Source organism: Culex quinquefasciatus, chromosome 3, assembly GCF_015732765.1.
Source record: "Culex quinquefasciatus strain JHB chromosome 3, VPISU_Cqui_1.0_pri_paternal, whole genome shotgun sequence".
Lineage (NCBI taxonomy): Eukaryota > Metazoa > Arthropoda > Insecta > Diptera > Culicidae > Culex > Culex quinquefasciatus.
Window position 1 is genome coordinate 114,185,562 of NC_051863.1, and position 16,902 is coordinate 114,202,463.

At 37.6% G+C, this 16,902-nt stretch overlaps 2 protein-coding genes across 2 annotated transcripts in view; one reads left to right on the forward strand and one right to left on the reverse strand.

The window, feature by feature from the left end:
* Positions 1-16,902, reverse strand: part of LOC6041011 (eukaryotic translation initiation factor 5B) — a 195,771-nt gene that overhangs the window by 85,192 nt on the left and 93,677 nt on the right.
* On the forward strand, positions 6,572-8,057 carry LOC6049599 (prolargin). The gene is made up of 2 exons (XM_001866288.2): positions 6,572-6,608; positions 6,668-8,057. The coding sequence occupies exons 1-2, from the start codon at positions 6,586-6,588 to the stop codon at positions 7,752-7,754; spliced, it is 1,110 nt and encodes a 369-aa protein (XP_001866323.1). The 5' UTR covers positions 6,572-6,585; the 3' UTR covers positions 7,755-8,057.

Genomic DNA, 16,902 nt, shown 5'->3' on the forward strand with positions numbered 1-16,902 from the left:
GTTTAACAGTCTTGTCTGCCACGATATGTTCTTGAACGGTTATAAAACGTTTTCCTAACTCCCTCCTGAATCTCAAAGGCAGAATGTTGTTAAACGGTTCTAACGACGTTATCCAACCCGGTTCAGAATCTTATAGTCAAAAGTTCTTATGACATGTTCAACAAACGATCTCAATGCAAGTAGGACGTGCGCTGGTAAAACTGAATTAAACCACGCACATTTCTAACAGGTTAAGAGATGTTCAACAACAGAAAAACGTGCGCTTTTTTCAGCGTTCAAGAGTTCTCAGGGACGTTGGGAAAACATAGTAAATGAGTTCAACAACAAGTTCGGAAATCTTTTGGCGAGTGTGCTACTTGGGGATAGATTGGAGGGATGTTTTAGTGAAGTTCAAAGCTTGTTTGTTTGCACTCATTCCAAACGTTCACAATAGGGGATGTTGGAATGATGTTACATCTCAGTCGTAGTGGTGTTTTTCGAACAACTGGCATGACTTTGGATTATTTTGAGGGTTGAGAAGTGAACATTGTTTCAATTTATACGTTTTATAAGTTTTCAAAACTTTTGTCGAACTTATTGTGAGAGTAGAGCGAGTAAATGTTTTTCATAAGAATGTGAAGTTTAAATAAAGCTTTTAGCCGAGCCTCAGTATCTTCTCTTCATAGGTACATGCACTAGCGCACCGGAATCTCATCAAGCAATGTAGCAGCAGCGGGGAGTCTAGGATCGAATCTCGTCAAAGGCAATGAAATTAAAAAAAATATTCCAATAATCATTCCTTATAAATTGCTTCTAGAATACATAAATAAAAAAAAATATGGCAAATAAAAATTTCAAAATTGTTAATTTTTTTTTACAGCGATTTTTAACTTTGTTGTTGTGCTGTTTTCTCAACAGCGATAATATTTATATAAGAACATGACATCACAAAAATATTCGTTTCAACATTTTCGACTTGTTCATCAAGAATTTTTTTGGGGTTTTGCTGTCATCAGTTATTAAACATGACTGAACAGAATATTCTTAACATGTTTCAATAGCGTTCTTATCATGTTTTCATAACATTTACCCAATACATCGTGAGAAGTTCAAACGAAGTGTTCAACTAATGTTTTGATGACTAAATTTTGATTAGTTGTCAGTCATGATGAATTTTAGTAATTTGAAGCTTGTTGTATACGAGTGTGGCAAGACGTTCCAAGATTATTACTAGAACATATAAAAAAAAACAAGCCGTACTTTAACATGTTCAACAACAGAGAAACGTGCGCTAAATCCGTCGTAATAGAGTTCGCGGGGAAGTTTGGAAAACATACTAAATGAGTTCAACAATCAGTTCGGAATTCTTTTAGTGAACAAAGTGTGCTACTTGGGAAAACTACAGCACACTGACAGAAAAAATGTGCACTAGAGGGTTAACGTCTTGCGACGACAGCTCGGAAACTCTTATGGAGCCGACTCCACGCAGACAAGTCTCTCGATGAATGAATGGAATAACGTTCCAAATTAAGCAAAGTGATGATTCTAGAATGAGACTCGGAACGAACAACCGCGCAGGAACACGTGAAAAACCAATCTCTCGAAGTTTGTTATTAATTTATAGTTTTGATTTCTCGTATTCTTCCCTCGAAAATTAGAGGAACAAGAAAGAGGGGAGCATCAAGTATTGTTGCGTGTACAAGTTCGTTAGCTTTGAAAAAAAAATCCAAACGGGAGCAGAGGCGGCAGCAAGTGGATCGTCCCGGGATCGAGACTGGCGGCCGACGGGATCGCATAAATATTATACTTCAAAACGCCCCTAAACACGGAACGGGGGGAGGAGGAGGGGGAAGAGAAAAAGATCTTCTCCAAAACGCCTAGCGTAGGTTTGGAAGATGATCACTTCAACGGAAAGTGAGTTCAACCTCCTTAACCGAGATATTTTAATTCTAATTTATGGCTCGGCCGCTGCTTTTGGGAGTGGTTCCGCTGATAAAGAAAACTGGTCAAACCAATTTTCTAGAACAGCGTTTTTCGATCGATTCTTAGGTTATTAATAACATTTTTAAATCCTTACTTCAAACTGGTTTTGATGGATCTTTAAAGTTTTTTTTAACAATGTTTTTTTTAATTCGAACTTGTACCGAATCTTGATAAATTGAAGACAGGAAATATAAGGATTTGTATAGTTAGGAACAGAGCTACGGAGTTGGAGTCACACTCAGTGGAATCGGCATATTTGGAGGATCTGTAGTCAGAGTAAGCAGATATTGAGAAGCTGGAGTCTGAGTCGCAGTCGAAAACTTCCCGTGAGGTAAAAATCAAACTTTGATGCCTTACAACTTCAAATTGGGAATCACCGCGCGACGACCCATCGCGCTTTATATGCAACACGTGTCTGTGAAGTTTCCTCAAATCTCACAAAAGCTGACTTCTTTTTTCGTTGTTTTCTGCGCAACCAGTCGAAGCTGCTGCTGCTGCTGCTGGGGAGGACGCGTTTGAAAGTTTGAGCCAACATTTGTCTTGCGCTATTTGCCCAAGTGTTTGCTCTGTATGTCTTTCACTCGAGAGATCGGGGTTTTGTGTGTGCCGTTCGGTTCGGGAGTGGGAGCAGAAGCGACTTCCACGACTTCCCCCCTCCACCTCGTCACCTGAGGGTGCATCACCTCAGCCATACGCTAAGGTTACGTCCCCACTCCACGCCGGTCACGAATATGTCGTCATGCTGTCTGCCCAAGTCTGGAACCAAGCCCCGTTTTTTTTTTCATTCTGACACCCCGGCAAGAATCATTTTACAATGTTTGAACTTTGCTTGTTTGCTCGCGAGCTAGCATCCCCGACTGCATTTACAGCACGCTACAGACCACCGAACCACTTAGCAGGGAGTTACGTAAGAAATCCGACACTTTTTTCGGAGTAACCCATTTGGCATGACTGCACACAGTGTAAGGGCACAGCCTATCGCTTCGGCGTGATAAGAATATCGGTTTGCTACGGGGCCGAGTCAATATTGACACAAACTTGAAAATTAGAACCGAAAATAGAAACGGGAAGTGCTGAAGGTAACCCTTTTTTGGGACGAATGGGAGTTTAGAACCATCTGCAATGATGATTGATCCTCGACAACGTGTTCCGCATTGTCACGAATGAAACACAAAATGAGAATCCGATATTGACGTGGTAAAAAAAATTGAATCGTTGAACAATAATTATGTAACATCTTCTATCTTATTTGCCAATCTCACACTTAGCTAGTATCGCTCCTTTTGTAACAAGATTCTTGTACCATGGACCTAACACAGCAAAAAATCCGATGGTAAAATCGCATGCAAAAGCATGCACATCACCTTTGTGAAAAAGAAACTAAATATAGCACAAAAAAGTTGAAACTGATGGGATTCGAACCCAGCACCAACAAAAAGGACTGGTGCCTTAGCCCGCTCGGCTATCAGACCGATGAAGAATGAAGAAAGTAACGTCATGATTCGAATTCCCGGACGCTCCGAAATCCGGACACCTCATCTTGTTTCATCAATTATTTGGATATAAGTTCTCATTATGAATGTCAAAACTGTGTTATTTGATGAATTCTAACATCAACTTTCATTTCAAGTTTGTTTGAACGCTGTAGTTAATGTCAAAACAATTCAATAAAATAAAATTATAAGATAGTCAAAAATGCGAAACATTTCACGTGAAATATTTCATAGGCGTTCGAAGCACCGGGAAGACAAGGCAGAAATTCATGGTTTTGATTTCCTTAAATTCTAGCAAATTTTTATATAAAATATCGATTGTTTTGATGTTAACAGCTTATTTGAGACCTAAAGAATGCCATTCACTAACATTTCAGTCCAAATTTGTGCGATTCATTAGCAAAACGAGTGTCCGGAATTCGAAGCAAAAGTGTCCGGATTTCGAATCAGCTTTTATCAGTGTCCGGGATTCGAAGCACAACAAGTCAACACCTATCTTCGTCATATGGAGAGTTTGATGCTCCAAAAATACTATTTAGGCTATAAATTTACCAGCAACAGCACCGCCTCGAGTAGGCACGCAAATGAATGCTACTTACTGGCCAAAAAGATCAAATTTAATGCATTTTTGATCATAATTTCTATTTTGCGAGAGAATTTCTCATCATTTTGTTGGCACACACAGTGACACACGCGAGAAACCCTCAAACGCTTAATAAATATCGCCAAAATCAACTTTTCACTTTCGCTTACTTTTTCACGGCGCTTTCGATACAAAACTGCCCCCAACTTTCGACAACATGTTCTTTTGCACCTTAGTTAATTACTCACTTGAAAAATAATCCCGAAACATGTAAATAATTAGCAAGCGCCATCAAAAAAACAAACGAACAAAGTCTTTTGACGTTTGACTTTTGACTACCCATTCTAATCGAAGGCTGAAGAAAACCAAGCGAGAAGCGAAGGCAAAAAAAAGAACAAAGGGTGGCCACCAACACCACCAACATGCTGGTGCAGCGCCTGTTGGAGTGAGCCAGTGATGCCAGGAAATTTTCTCTATAAATGCTACTTTTCGTGAGTGTTCGCTTAAAATTTCATCAATTTTGGCAGCACTAAGCAGACCCAAAAGAGCGCTGGAAGTAAAAAAAAAAAACTAAGCTGAAAATAGAAAATGGGCGTGACCCAATGCATTCTCGTTTGATTAGAATACATTTTGGATTTTTTTTCAAATGCGTGTAAAAGGAATAGAATAGCTTCTAGGAAAAGTAAAAATAAACAGAAATGTTCACAAAAAGTTGCTCTACTCGTTGGTGTACTTGGTTTTAGTAAATTTCAAGGAACACTGCAGATTATCCAGCATCATTCAAATACGGCCGCTTATTAGGCTTAAAAGGGTATATTTCCCCTATTTCCGTTTTTTTAACAAACACGAGTAAAGCTATCCTTCCGGCAATCAAACAAATCCTTATGCTTTGTGAACGAACGAAAGTATATTAGGGTATTTTAACCATTAGTGGACCCCCTAGTAGAGCCGAAGCACATTTTTCACAAATTTTCAATATTTTAAGCACTTTTTCATAACCCTTTGTACAAAACATTGAAATCTGAAGTCTTTTGAACAATTTTGACTATTTGTTTCATCAGTTATTTGTTTTTGAGCAGAAAAATAGCCATTTGAAAAAAGTTTTTGCCTTGTTATGGACCCCTTTTCCTATAGTGGACCCGGGTCCATAATCCGATTGTGGACCCGGGTCCACTATAGGCAAACTGTTATTTTTATACCAAATTTAACCCATATTTGATGTTTTGATGCATGGTGTAGGTCTAATGATAGATATAATGAATAAAAGATGGAATTTGCTCACTTTTCATTATAAACAAATATGTTTTGTTAACAAATTTGGCTTTAAACAACAAAAACCTAACAGACATTTAAAAACATTTATTTCCGAAAAAGATCAGAGAAAACGTTTCAAAAACCACTATAAACATAAAAATAATTAAAAAAAAGTAATCTTGATGCAAATTTTTCCATATTAATTACATAAATGGTTGAACGAAACTAAATAATAGATTTGTTTACAGTTGCTGATAAAATCACGCGTGTTTATTTTTAAAAAATGTGTTGTTATTGATTTATTATTATAAAATATCATTTCAAACTGCATTTATGATGCTTCAGTTACGTACAATCAACTATAGTTTTGATTAATTATAAATTTTTACGGCTTCAGCATTTTTGGTACTTTTAACATGAAAACAGCTATATTTATACTCATAATTGAAAAATATGCGTTTAGGTTGATAACAACAAGCATTTATTGTATGTTTTAGAGAAACTTTTGCTTGAATACACAGTTTTCTTCATTTTTGAAGGTTAAATTAACAGGGGTCCACTTTTGGGAATGTTTTTATTTCGTTGTCCTATATTGGACCCCTAATTTTTGCTCGAAAATGGCAGTTCTTCGCTTTATTTTAGTAAAGATCCTTAAACTTACATTATTTCGACTTGCTGAAGTTAAATAATCAGTCAAAAAATGATTGGATGGTTAATTCAATCATAAAATATAAATGCAGTTTTGTTGTGAAAATGCTAGTGGCCATGGCTGATTTCAGATGTCGAACTCAAAACACTTATTTTGGCGAAAAGGACAATTCAATGTCAGTCAACATTGTTTTAAATGATGCTGAACATGCCAAATAAAAGATTTGTAGACAACAACACGCTTGAAATTGTGATTTTATTGAATTTTTCATCAAAAACCCTTCAGAGGGTCCACTATAGGAAAGGGGTCCACTAATGGATAACGTACCCTAATAAACAAAAGCACTTTTGTTCTTACTTTAATGTTTGTGTTACAACAATTTCCTTCGTCTTACAAGGCTCATACCAAAACTCTAGGCTGAAAGTTTCGTTCGAATCGGGGCAACAAGATACAACCTGTGAAAACTCGATCCTGAAATTTAACACTTCTTATAGAAGAGGGCTGGTATAATCAGCTGCAAGAGAGAAACAGCAATGAGTAAACCATGTAATTCTTGCTCATCGATGAAATTAATAACGCAAACTACACTGATAAGCCATAGTCTCACTGCAATTACTTGACTTACACTCATTAGAGTTGCGGCGATGAAGATCAGCTGCTTGGTACTGTAAGTTTTCAATTCAATTTTAGAATATTCATTAAAATAACAAAAATTGCACTTTTTAGCTTCTTTGTGACAAACTTGCTAGGATGCGTCCACCCCTGGCTATATCCCTGCAAGCAAATCAGCTGGGGCATCTACACGGTGCACAAAAGGTGCATCCTGGATGATGTGGTCATCCGAACGGACACGGAACTCTACAAAATCTTTTTCCCACCGGTGGAACTGATTATCAACTCGGGCTTCATTCGTGACTTTAGCAAAGCCGTGGCCGATCGGCTGAGCAAGAAAACGACCCACCTGACGGTACAGTTTTGTGGGCTAGAGCGAGTGTTTCTGCGCGATACTTTGGAGAAGGTCATTCTGAACTATAACGCGATTGACGAGGTGCGGTTTGATTCGGCAAAGGATTTGAAGGTATGGGCCCTGCACATGATGTCCAACTATTTGCGGGATGTTTCGTTTGTGCAGAACATGACGTCACTGGTAATATTGAACTTGAGGAGTAATTTCATCGAAACGGTTAGTTGGGAGACGTTTAAAAACTTGAAGTCCCTGGCAACACTGGAACTTGGAAGAAATCGATTGAAAACTATCGACGGTGGGGATGTTCAATTGCCAAGTTTGAAGCGTTTGTTACTCGATCGTAATAGACTGTTCAGCTTCGATTTAAGTAATGCAAACTTGAAGCAAGTGAATGAGCTTAACATCTCCTCGAATGAACTGCTGTCCCTAAATTTGTTCAACTTCGAGAAAACCTTCCCAGCGCTAGACACGCTGGATATCAGCAACAACCCGTGGAACTGCGGTCGTCGCCAACGACTGGAAGACTGGATGTTCCTCAAAAGAGTCACCAATCAGCAGTCCAACACGAGTGAAGTTCCCTGCGTCGAGGATCACTTGCAGACAATCGCGTTTACAGTACCGGACGGAACGGACCGATTCCGGGACGACTTCCAGCGGCTGCAGTACTTCTACTACGATCAGCTCAGCGAACAAGACGCAAATCAGCGGCTTTCCATGGCAAAAGCCCGCTCCGGCCGGCTGCAGTATGATCTGGGCCTACTAAACAATTCCGTGCACACAACGGAGCAGAAAATCAACCATCTGTTTCGGATTTACAACCTACGAGCGTCACACAACATGCATTAGTCCCTGGGTCTGCAGCAACTGCTGTTGAGTAATGTGTTAAAATTTCCTGGACAGAATCATAAAGTTGTACACGCCACGCCATTCATTCAGTTCTCGCTTCTTCATCTTGATCCGTTCCTCCAACGTCAACCGCTTTGCCAGATCGGAAGTATTTCCGTTTTCTTAACAAACACGAGTTAAGCCTTCCTTCCGGTCCAAAAGGGTCGCTCGCTGGCCGTTATTTGGCAATTAAACAAACCCCCATACTTTGTGCTCGAACGAAAGTATGTCAATAAACGAAAGCACTTTTGTTCTAGCCACGAACGATTTTTTTCTCTCTCTTTGGCTTCACTTCCTCTACTTCCGAGTTTTGTGTGTGAGTGTTTTGAATAAACAGCACATTTGTTGTTGTTTTTCTCTTCGTTCCGGTTTTTTTTTTATGAATGAAACGAAGGAAAACATATGGCCTTGTTGTAAAAGAAATGCACACGTTTTTACTTCCTTCCTTCCGGCTTTTTGACGGTTTCATTCATAAATTGTGCCGGGCTTTCATTCTGTTACACTCACGCGCACGTTGATGTTATTCAGTAGATCCAGCAGATGTGTGATGGATTAGTAGCAGATGGATTCGAGAAAACGTATTTTTTATGGTTGAACAATCCTGCTGACTATAAACAACTCACTTTAAATATGAAATAATTACCAAAACTATTCTTATTCTAGAGACCAAATTATGGTATCCTTATTAAATTTTCTCCACCCACACGCAGAAATAACAAGTTTCGAAAGGTGAACAATTTATTTTACAACCGAGCTATATTATAATATGAAGTTAACGAATTGATCAGAAATCAACTGCATTGATTTAAAAGTGCCGTATTTTTTCTTCAAAATTGTCATATAAATGAAAGGAGGCTTTACTCTTCCAGTATGCAGTTTGAAAGAGACTAAATCCACAAACAAAATGAGGATCGATGAGTAAAGAGTCAACTGTTTCATCAACATGATTAAACTCACATTTAAAGACTTTGTTTTCCTATCGATCCCGTCGGATTTTCACACTCAACTCAAAACCATTCCGAAACGGGTTGTGTTCGTGCCAATGTGTTAATTAAAACCGGAACTAAAAGGCAAACATCGCACCAAGCCGGTAGGAATAAACAACACCGTCAGAGACAGAGGAGAGACCTTCTAGAAACAGGCAGGCAGTGGGACATACACACAAAATAACCACAAGAGCACAACCGCACGCATGCATGCATCCGATATGTATCACTTTCGTCGTCGTCTTCGTTTCCGAAGCTTGACGTTGTCGTCTTCTTCTTTTATTTGTGGACACCTCGTGTGGTTTCTATCCCTTGGCTTAAAAGGTGCAAATTTTCAAGAAATTTAGAGTTGGGATTTACTAAGATTGTACGACCATTCCAAATAAAACTCAAGAAATATTGTTGTATTTTTCTTCAAAGATTAGTTTTGAAGACTACAAAAACTTAAGTTGGAATGTATGGGTGAAAAGATGATTCTGTGAAATGAAAAATACAACTTTTTAACAAGATTTTGTATGACGTGTGACAACAAAACACAAAGTTTATGGTTCAAACTATATATCTCGAACTCGAAACCAAAATTTGTGAATTCATTTTGGAAGAAGAACAACGATTAAGATTACCTCAAGACCAGAAACTCCACCATGAGCCAAGGGTTAGCGAGGCTCGAGAGGAAACTCGGCAGAGGACGGAAATAAGCGAAAGAACGGACGTGCATAACCAGCCAGCACAGCGTCGTAACGAATTGGTGGTAAATGAATGAATGAGCAGCCCCGATGAAGAAATGAATGAAAACGGCGAAGAAGCGAACAAAAAAAAGATGAATGAAACAAGCGCACCAGCTTTTTGGTTCACACAGCCATAAACAACACGTCCCCGTGATGAGTATTTGCACCCCCTGTTCTGGTCGGCGTATAGATAAAGTGTTAAAAAGAAGCAGAATACCACAAACGATGCCGCCCGCTAGAAGTCGGAAGTGCCAAGTGTTTGGGCGAGTGTGAGTGGGTCACTTTTCCGTAGTTTGAGGAGTTGCTTATACTGCGCTAACTCTGTCCATCGATTCCTTCTGTCTAAATAGTCCATTACATATCTCCATACAAATTTGGGTGCCGTCCATAGAAAGTGCTATGCAAATTCGAAAATTTGCATTTTGACAAGAGATTTTTGGATAGATTTGATGCCATCAGCATAGTTCCATATTAACATTAAAACTATTCGGAAAAATAGGTGGATGGATTTTTTATACAATTTTTGAAACTATCTTTCTATAACCAATACTCGATTTTGACCAGCTTTAACCACTTAGTTTTTTTGGTTTTTTTTCATTTTGGTTTACATGTTTAAGTAAGTAAGTAAGACTAACTTTTGTTCTTTGTCAAGTTAGACTGGTACAAATATTTCTTATAGTGTTTGCAATTTTTAGATTTTAATTTAAAAAACTGTTTTTTTATTATTATATACACCCAAAAGAAAAATATATCTCAAAATCTGCAACAGTGGATTTGCTGCAGAAAATGTCATATTTTATAACATTTTTTGCAGCAAGCCCTAGATCATTTTTGCCCGCGTGTAAACATTTCAGCGATCTGCAGTTCTCACCAACACATATAACGCTGGCCCGTCTCCGAGCAACACTCCAAAGAGAAGCATATGTTGGTGCTCTTTCACTCACTTTTCATCAAGCGTCCATGGCGCGGTGGTAGCGTGTCGGATCAGTAACCAAGAAGTTAGTGGTTCAATCCTCGTTGTGTTAAGGGTTTTTTGTGAAATACAACCAAAAGCCGTCGGTAATGTCGATAATTGTCGGTAACGGGCAAAAATGTCATACCCCTATATCGCAAAAAATGCATGAGGACAGATTTCATGCAGATTCTGATATACTTTCATGCCGGCATGCATCACAATCATGCGACCGCCGTTTGGGTGTACAATTTTAATTTTTGGGCATTATTGATCCGACTTTTGATTGCTGAGATATGACCTAGTATTTAAAAAAAATTCAAAAAACAAGGTTTTCTTAGTGCCTTAGCCCACAATTTTGGAAACTATTGATCCGATTTTTGATATTAAAAAGCGTAACTCGTGTGAAACCTTAAAAAAACATGTTCAGATTTTTTAAAATCACGACTTACATTTCAAAATGAACTTTTTTATATTATTTTTGAAGCCTTAAAAATCTGATTTATTTTAAAGGTTAAGAAAACTTCACACGAGTTTCACTTTTAAAAATCAAAAATCGAATCGATAGTTTGCAAAAATCAAAGGGGATAAATAAAAATAAAACTATAGTTACAAGAAACGATATTAGAATTGGAACGACAACTGGTAGTAGAAAGTAGTTAAGATGTAGGTGGTAGGGGTCCAAATCCCGTCTGTGATCTAGTAATTTTTTTTCACTTGTTAACCACACAGCAAAAAATCCGATGGTAAAATTTCATGCAGAAGCATGCACATCACCTTCGTCAAAATAAACACTTAATAATACACACTGCATGTACAATTTTTGCATACATAAAAAAAAGTTGCAACCGACGGGATTCAAACCCAGCACCAACAGTAAGGACTGGCGCCTTAGCCCACTCGGCCATCAGCCGATGTAAAGTTGCAAGAATAAACGCATATACAGTATGTAAAAAAAGTATTTACTGCCCAAGGGGTGTTTACGTCGTCGGAAAATTCGCCGGCATCCGAACTGGTCCTCAATTCACAAGTTAACCTATGTGGCATCGGAAAGGGCATAAAACTTCCGATCTTTTGATACCCAAACATCTAGGGTTTCTATAAAACCCACGTTTTTGAATACCTGGACAAAAAGTAAGTTTGATTCACGAGAACAAAAATTACGAAACTCCATACATTTTTGGCAGGTTGCTCAAACGAAACCATAACAACGTTTTTGCCAAGGTATTTAAAAACGTGGGTTTTATAGAAAACCTAGATGTATGGGTATCAAATGATCGGAAATTTTATGCCCTTTCCGATGCCACATCTTGTGAATCTGGTTCGGATGTCGGCGGATTTTCCGACGACGTAATTCCGGGTTGGTACAAAATTCCAACGAGAAATCTATTCTAGCGTTACAAAGACCCCCAAAACGGTGTTATATGGTAGAGGACCCAGAAATCGCCCACTTTATAGTGGCAATCTAGGAAATTTGATGAGAATTTGATGACAATTTATGGTTTTTGGTTCTATTTGTTGTAGAACGTTGATAAACTGTTTGATTTTAAGTTTCCACAATGTTTTTATCATTTACAGGTTCATTTTTGATCAAACGAAGTCAGTCAGGAAATTGGTGCTCTTGAGAACAGGAACGAGTTGATCGTAAGCGGTGTTCCATACCTGCCGACTGAAAATCTGACTGATTACTTCAAGGCGATGTGGGACAAAGTTGGCCTCAACGAAACTCCTCTTCCAACGGTTGACATCAGGCGGCTCAATTCTTCAAGTACTGGTGAGAAGGACGGTTTGATTTTGCTGCAGTTTGCCTTAAGGAACCACCGCAACGATTTCTACAGTGGATATCTTAGAAAATTCAACCTTCAGTTATCCCACCTGGGCATCGATTCTCCACGACGCTTCTACGTGAATGAAAACCTGACTGTTGAGGCGCGCAAAATCAAAGGAGCTGCTTTGCGATTGAAAAAGCTGGGAAGTTGGCGGGGTGTTCACGAAAGACGGTGTCGTCTTCGTGAAACGTCCTGATAACCAACAAGCCGAGGCAGTTTTAACTGAGGGTCAACTGGCCGGTTTTATGTAGTTCTAATCTTTTTACTTCATTGAAACACTTGTGACTATCCGTTTAAACTTTCTATCATTGTAACTATTTTAAAAACAACTGTAACTGAACTATACGTATGATGAACCTAGAAAAATCTGTGCCACGACCGTTATTTCTCTTTGTAAAAACTATGTAATTGTGAAAATTGTATGTACTCTGTAAAATCGATCTGTAGCAATTTAAAAGGGGTTTCCCTTACGCTACAAGAAATAAACAAACAAACAAACAAAATTTTACGTTTTAATAAAGTGCTCTGAAAAGCCTATTTTCGCCCCCCTAAATCCAATTTTCGCCCACCCTTGGAACCAGTTTTCGCCCACGTTAAAAATCAAGTAATCAAATGAAATTATGACACAAAGCTAAGCAAATATGGTCTCCTATTGATACACAACATGTTCCCGAAGCTCAATTGCATTAATGTGCACATATTTTAAAATTTTACAATTGTCGTAAAATAAATTGAAGTTCAAAAAACTCTATAGGAGTTTCCTTTACAGATATCCTACTTATTTTGAGATTCTCTGTCTATTATAACTAAAACCAAAACATGTTCTCACTCTCACTAAAAAAATATGACTGAATCAAAATTTGTGATAGAACTCATGTGTCCCTGTTCACCCAAGATAAGGGTACACAGTTACAATTAGCTCCATGTTGTTGTTGATTTTGTTAGGGGAGCTTTAACCCTATGGGTCATTTGCTCCCGAATTGACTCAATATAAAATATCGAGTACCTCTTAATAAAAATATTAAAGCACATGTGTAACTACTGCTCCATCCTCTGCTTAATTTGTTCTCCTATGTACCAGTAAACTTTTACAACATTTGAACAAAAACCCCTTATGAATGAAAGTAATTAAAATGATTATTTAACCTTTAAAAATAATCTAGAATGTTCCAAATATATTTTCAAGCACATTTCGCTGCGACTAGTAAAGTTTTTATGGTAAACGAAAACTGGTTCTAGATAAAATCTTAAAATACAATACTAGATTTCGCCCTGGTCGAAAATTGGATCGAATGTTTTTTCGTGACCCCAGAAATCGCCCACTTTATTTTATTGAAATAACCTTTGGTAAACGTTTAAAACAGGTAAATCACTAGGTTTTCATGAAATTCAGACATACAGTGAACCGATGAATTATTCATTCCCATTATTTTCGGACAAAATGAGTTGTTTTCCCTCATTAACATTATTACCCGCTGTAGTCTAAATTGACAAAAATATGGCGGCTGCAGCAAGGCTTTTTTTGAAAAGCTTATAAAAACTTAATAATCAATAGAAATTCATTAGGAAAGTTTCATTTTGTACTAGAAATGAATGAATATGTAAACCTGCATAATAAATTCAACCAAAAAACGGTATGAGTTTGCTAAATACAGATTAAATCCAGTAGGTGGGCGAAAACTGGAGCAGGGCGAAAACTGGGTCCTCTACCCTACCCACTCCAGAATGTTTATTTAGCAATTCTATGGTAATATATTGACATTTAGTTAAATTGAAAGTTTGCAAAATTAAGTTTAGATATGTTTTTTTTTATAGAATTTCCAGAGTTATATAAACTTTTATACTAAGTATTTAGTAAATTTTATATTCAATCCAAATTATTTTTTTAATCAGTCAAGGATGCCTATTTGGAGTTGGGAGACTGGATTTATGGTGATTTGTCAACAAATAACATTATTTATGTTAACTTTTCGAAAGGTGTACAAACTTTTTTTGAACCTTTTTTGATTTTTGTAATAGTATTTGTTATATAACTTTTTATGGAAATCATCTTTTCATGAGCTTTTTATAGCAAAATGTCCGGCATGAGTTTCTGAACAAAACGTAGTACTAGGTTTCTGTCAAACTTTAAATTGTTTACATGTTTCATCACAAAATGTGCATAGTGCCCAAGGGGTGTAAATACTTTTTTTACATACTGTATGAGCCTGACATTTCTGTTAAGTAGGGTTCCCATACTGATGGGCTATATATTTCAGGGTGTAAAATCACATAAAATTGCATAAAATAATGCAATATTTATTTTACACCCAAGCCTTTTACACGCAGCTGGATTACTACTTTTTTAGCTGTGCACTTCTACTACCAGTTGTCGTTCTACTTCGAAAATAATTCCTTGGAACTAAAAATGGTTTGGCCTAACTAAGGGTCATACTAAAACAAACAAAAAAAAACTTTATTTTGCCCCCTGAATTTATAAGGCATTTTTGAAAAGGGGGAGGCAGAAAGTTGGAAAATTTTAAATTGAAAATTTGTAATGGTTTTGAAAGGATTTAAAATGCATTGGAATCAATAGAGTAAGTTATTTCAAACAAATTTATGAAACAGCCAATACAACTCTATCAAATTTCACTCGAACAGAGAAAAGGACGACCGAAAAGCAACAACAAATAACCAAAGAAAAGTGAAACTCAGACCTTTGCCCCTTAAGTCCGGAAGAACAGGCCGCACTCTCTAGTTTCTGCACAATGCCCCGATGGGAGAAAGAGATGCGGCGGTTGCGGGAAGAAATAACATCCGGAAGTATTTATTTCCGTTCCGGGAGAGAGAGAGAGAGCAAGACGCACACACTTCAGCTTAAGCTGAGTGGGAAGCATTTAGATTGATAAATTTACAGATCTTAGTAAAAAAAAGCGATGAATTTGGATTTTTTTTTTAGAATAAGCTAGAAAACTTACAAAACTATGCCCTTTTTGCAAATTTGACAACGAAAAAAATATATTTGAAAAGTTTATCAGAAAAGGTTAGTTGCACTGCCGAGTGAATAAATCCTTTCCATTCTCTCATTATCTCCAAAATCTCATTGCCCGAACACATTTCGGAAGTAGAAAATTGATGGAGAAAAAAAACATTCTCAATTTTCTCTGCCCCTTTGTAACAGCGTGTGTGCGTGTGTGTGGGATCGGAAGTAAATCGGAAGTAGCAAAGAATGCCCTCCGTCTTTTTTCTTTTGCTCGCGTAACTTTCTGAGTCAGCAACTCCGGGCGTCCGACAGTCCCGGGCACGATCGTTTTGTTCTAATCTCATTACAAAAAGGCACACTCACGGGAGTGAGCAAGAAAACGAGCAAAAAACATCGTCGGAAATCCGGAAGGAAGTTGAAATTAATGCCTGTGCGCCTGCTGCTTTTTGCTGCTTGTGTGTGTGAGTGTGTGCGCGCTGGAGCAATTTTATGAATGGAACGCCAATCTACGCGCGCTCTCAACGAAGAAAAAGACGACGACCACGACGAAGATATCGCCGAGGGGAAGAAACGTGAATGAATGGCTGCCGCGCTGGCTGAATGAATGAATGGCCAACAGCAAGTAACAGAAGCCGGATGAATGAATGAGTCGGGTTTACGAGCGTAACGAAGAAATTGCATCTTCCGATCTCGAGTCGTTTGAAGAACGTTTGAGGACACAAACATGCGACTTGACGTGTACGTAATGATGTCTGGTGGGTTGTCTCGAAAGAACGCACCTTTTATCCGGTGTCCCATGGGCCCGGAACGGAACGCCACAGCGGGTTCCGGTAATTGGGTTTGGCAGAGTTGACGAAGTGAGATATTCTACTACAAAATAGTTAAGATCTGTTTGTTGAAATGTTGCCATACCGACAAATACTAAAGAAAAGGACTGTCTGTTTTGAAATCTACCAAAAATAAAAAATAAATAATTTTGCCACCCAGAAATAAAAATAATCAGGAAACCTTTAGCGGTATTTATAAAAAATGATAACATTAGCAGATGTTACATAATCTGAGGAGAAAGCATTAAAAAAAACCTTTAGAATGATTCATGAAAATTGCTTTCATGGAAACCCTATAATTAAGGCTACCAACTCTCAATGTTAAAAAGTTCCGTAAGAGTATGAAGACAATTTAAATTGTTCTGTATATTTATGAGCAGTTCTCTCAGATTTCGGTCACTCGATTTTTTTTGTATTTTTTTAATCCGACTGAAACATTTTTGGTGCCTTCGGTATGCCCAAAGAAGCCATTTTGCATCATTAGTTTGTCCATATAATTTTCCATACAAATTTGGTAGCTGCCCATACAAAAACGATGTAATTCAAAAATCTGTATCTTTTGAAGGAATTTTTTGATCGATTTGGTGTCTTCGGCAAAGTTGTAGGTATGAATATGGACTACACTGAAAAAAATGATACACGGTAAAAAAAATTGGTGATTTTTTATTTAACTTTTTGTTACTTAAACTTGATTTGAAAAAAAAACTATTTTTATTTTTTTTATTTTCTGATATGTTTTAGAGGACATAAAATGCAAATTTTTCAGAAATTTCCAGGTTGTGCAAAAAATCTTTGACCGAGTTATGAATTGTGGAATCAATGATA

Excerpts from the sequence above, each read along its gene's own strand:
- LOC6049599 (XM_001866288.2), top strand. The coding sequence starts at position 6,586 with ATGAAGATCAGCTGCTTGGTACT. Across the intron at positions 6,609-6,667 it reads AAGATCAGCTGCTTGGTACT|CTTCTTTGTGACAAACTTGC; the intron begins GTAAGTTTTCAA and ends TGCACTTTTTAG.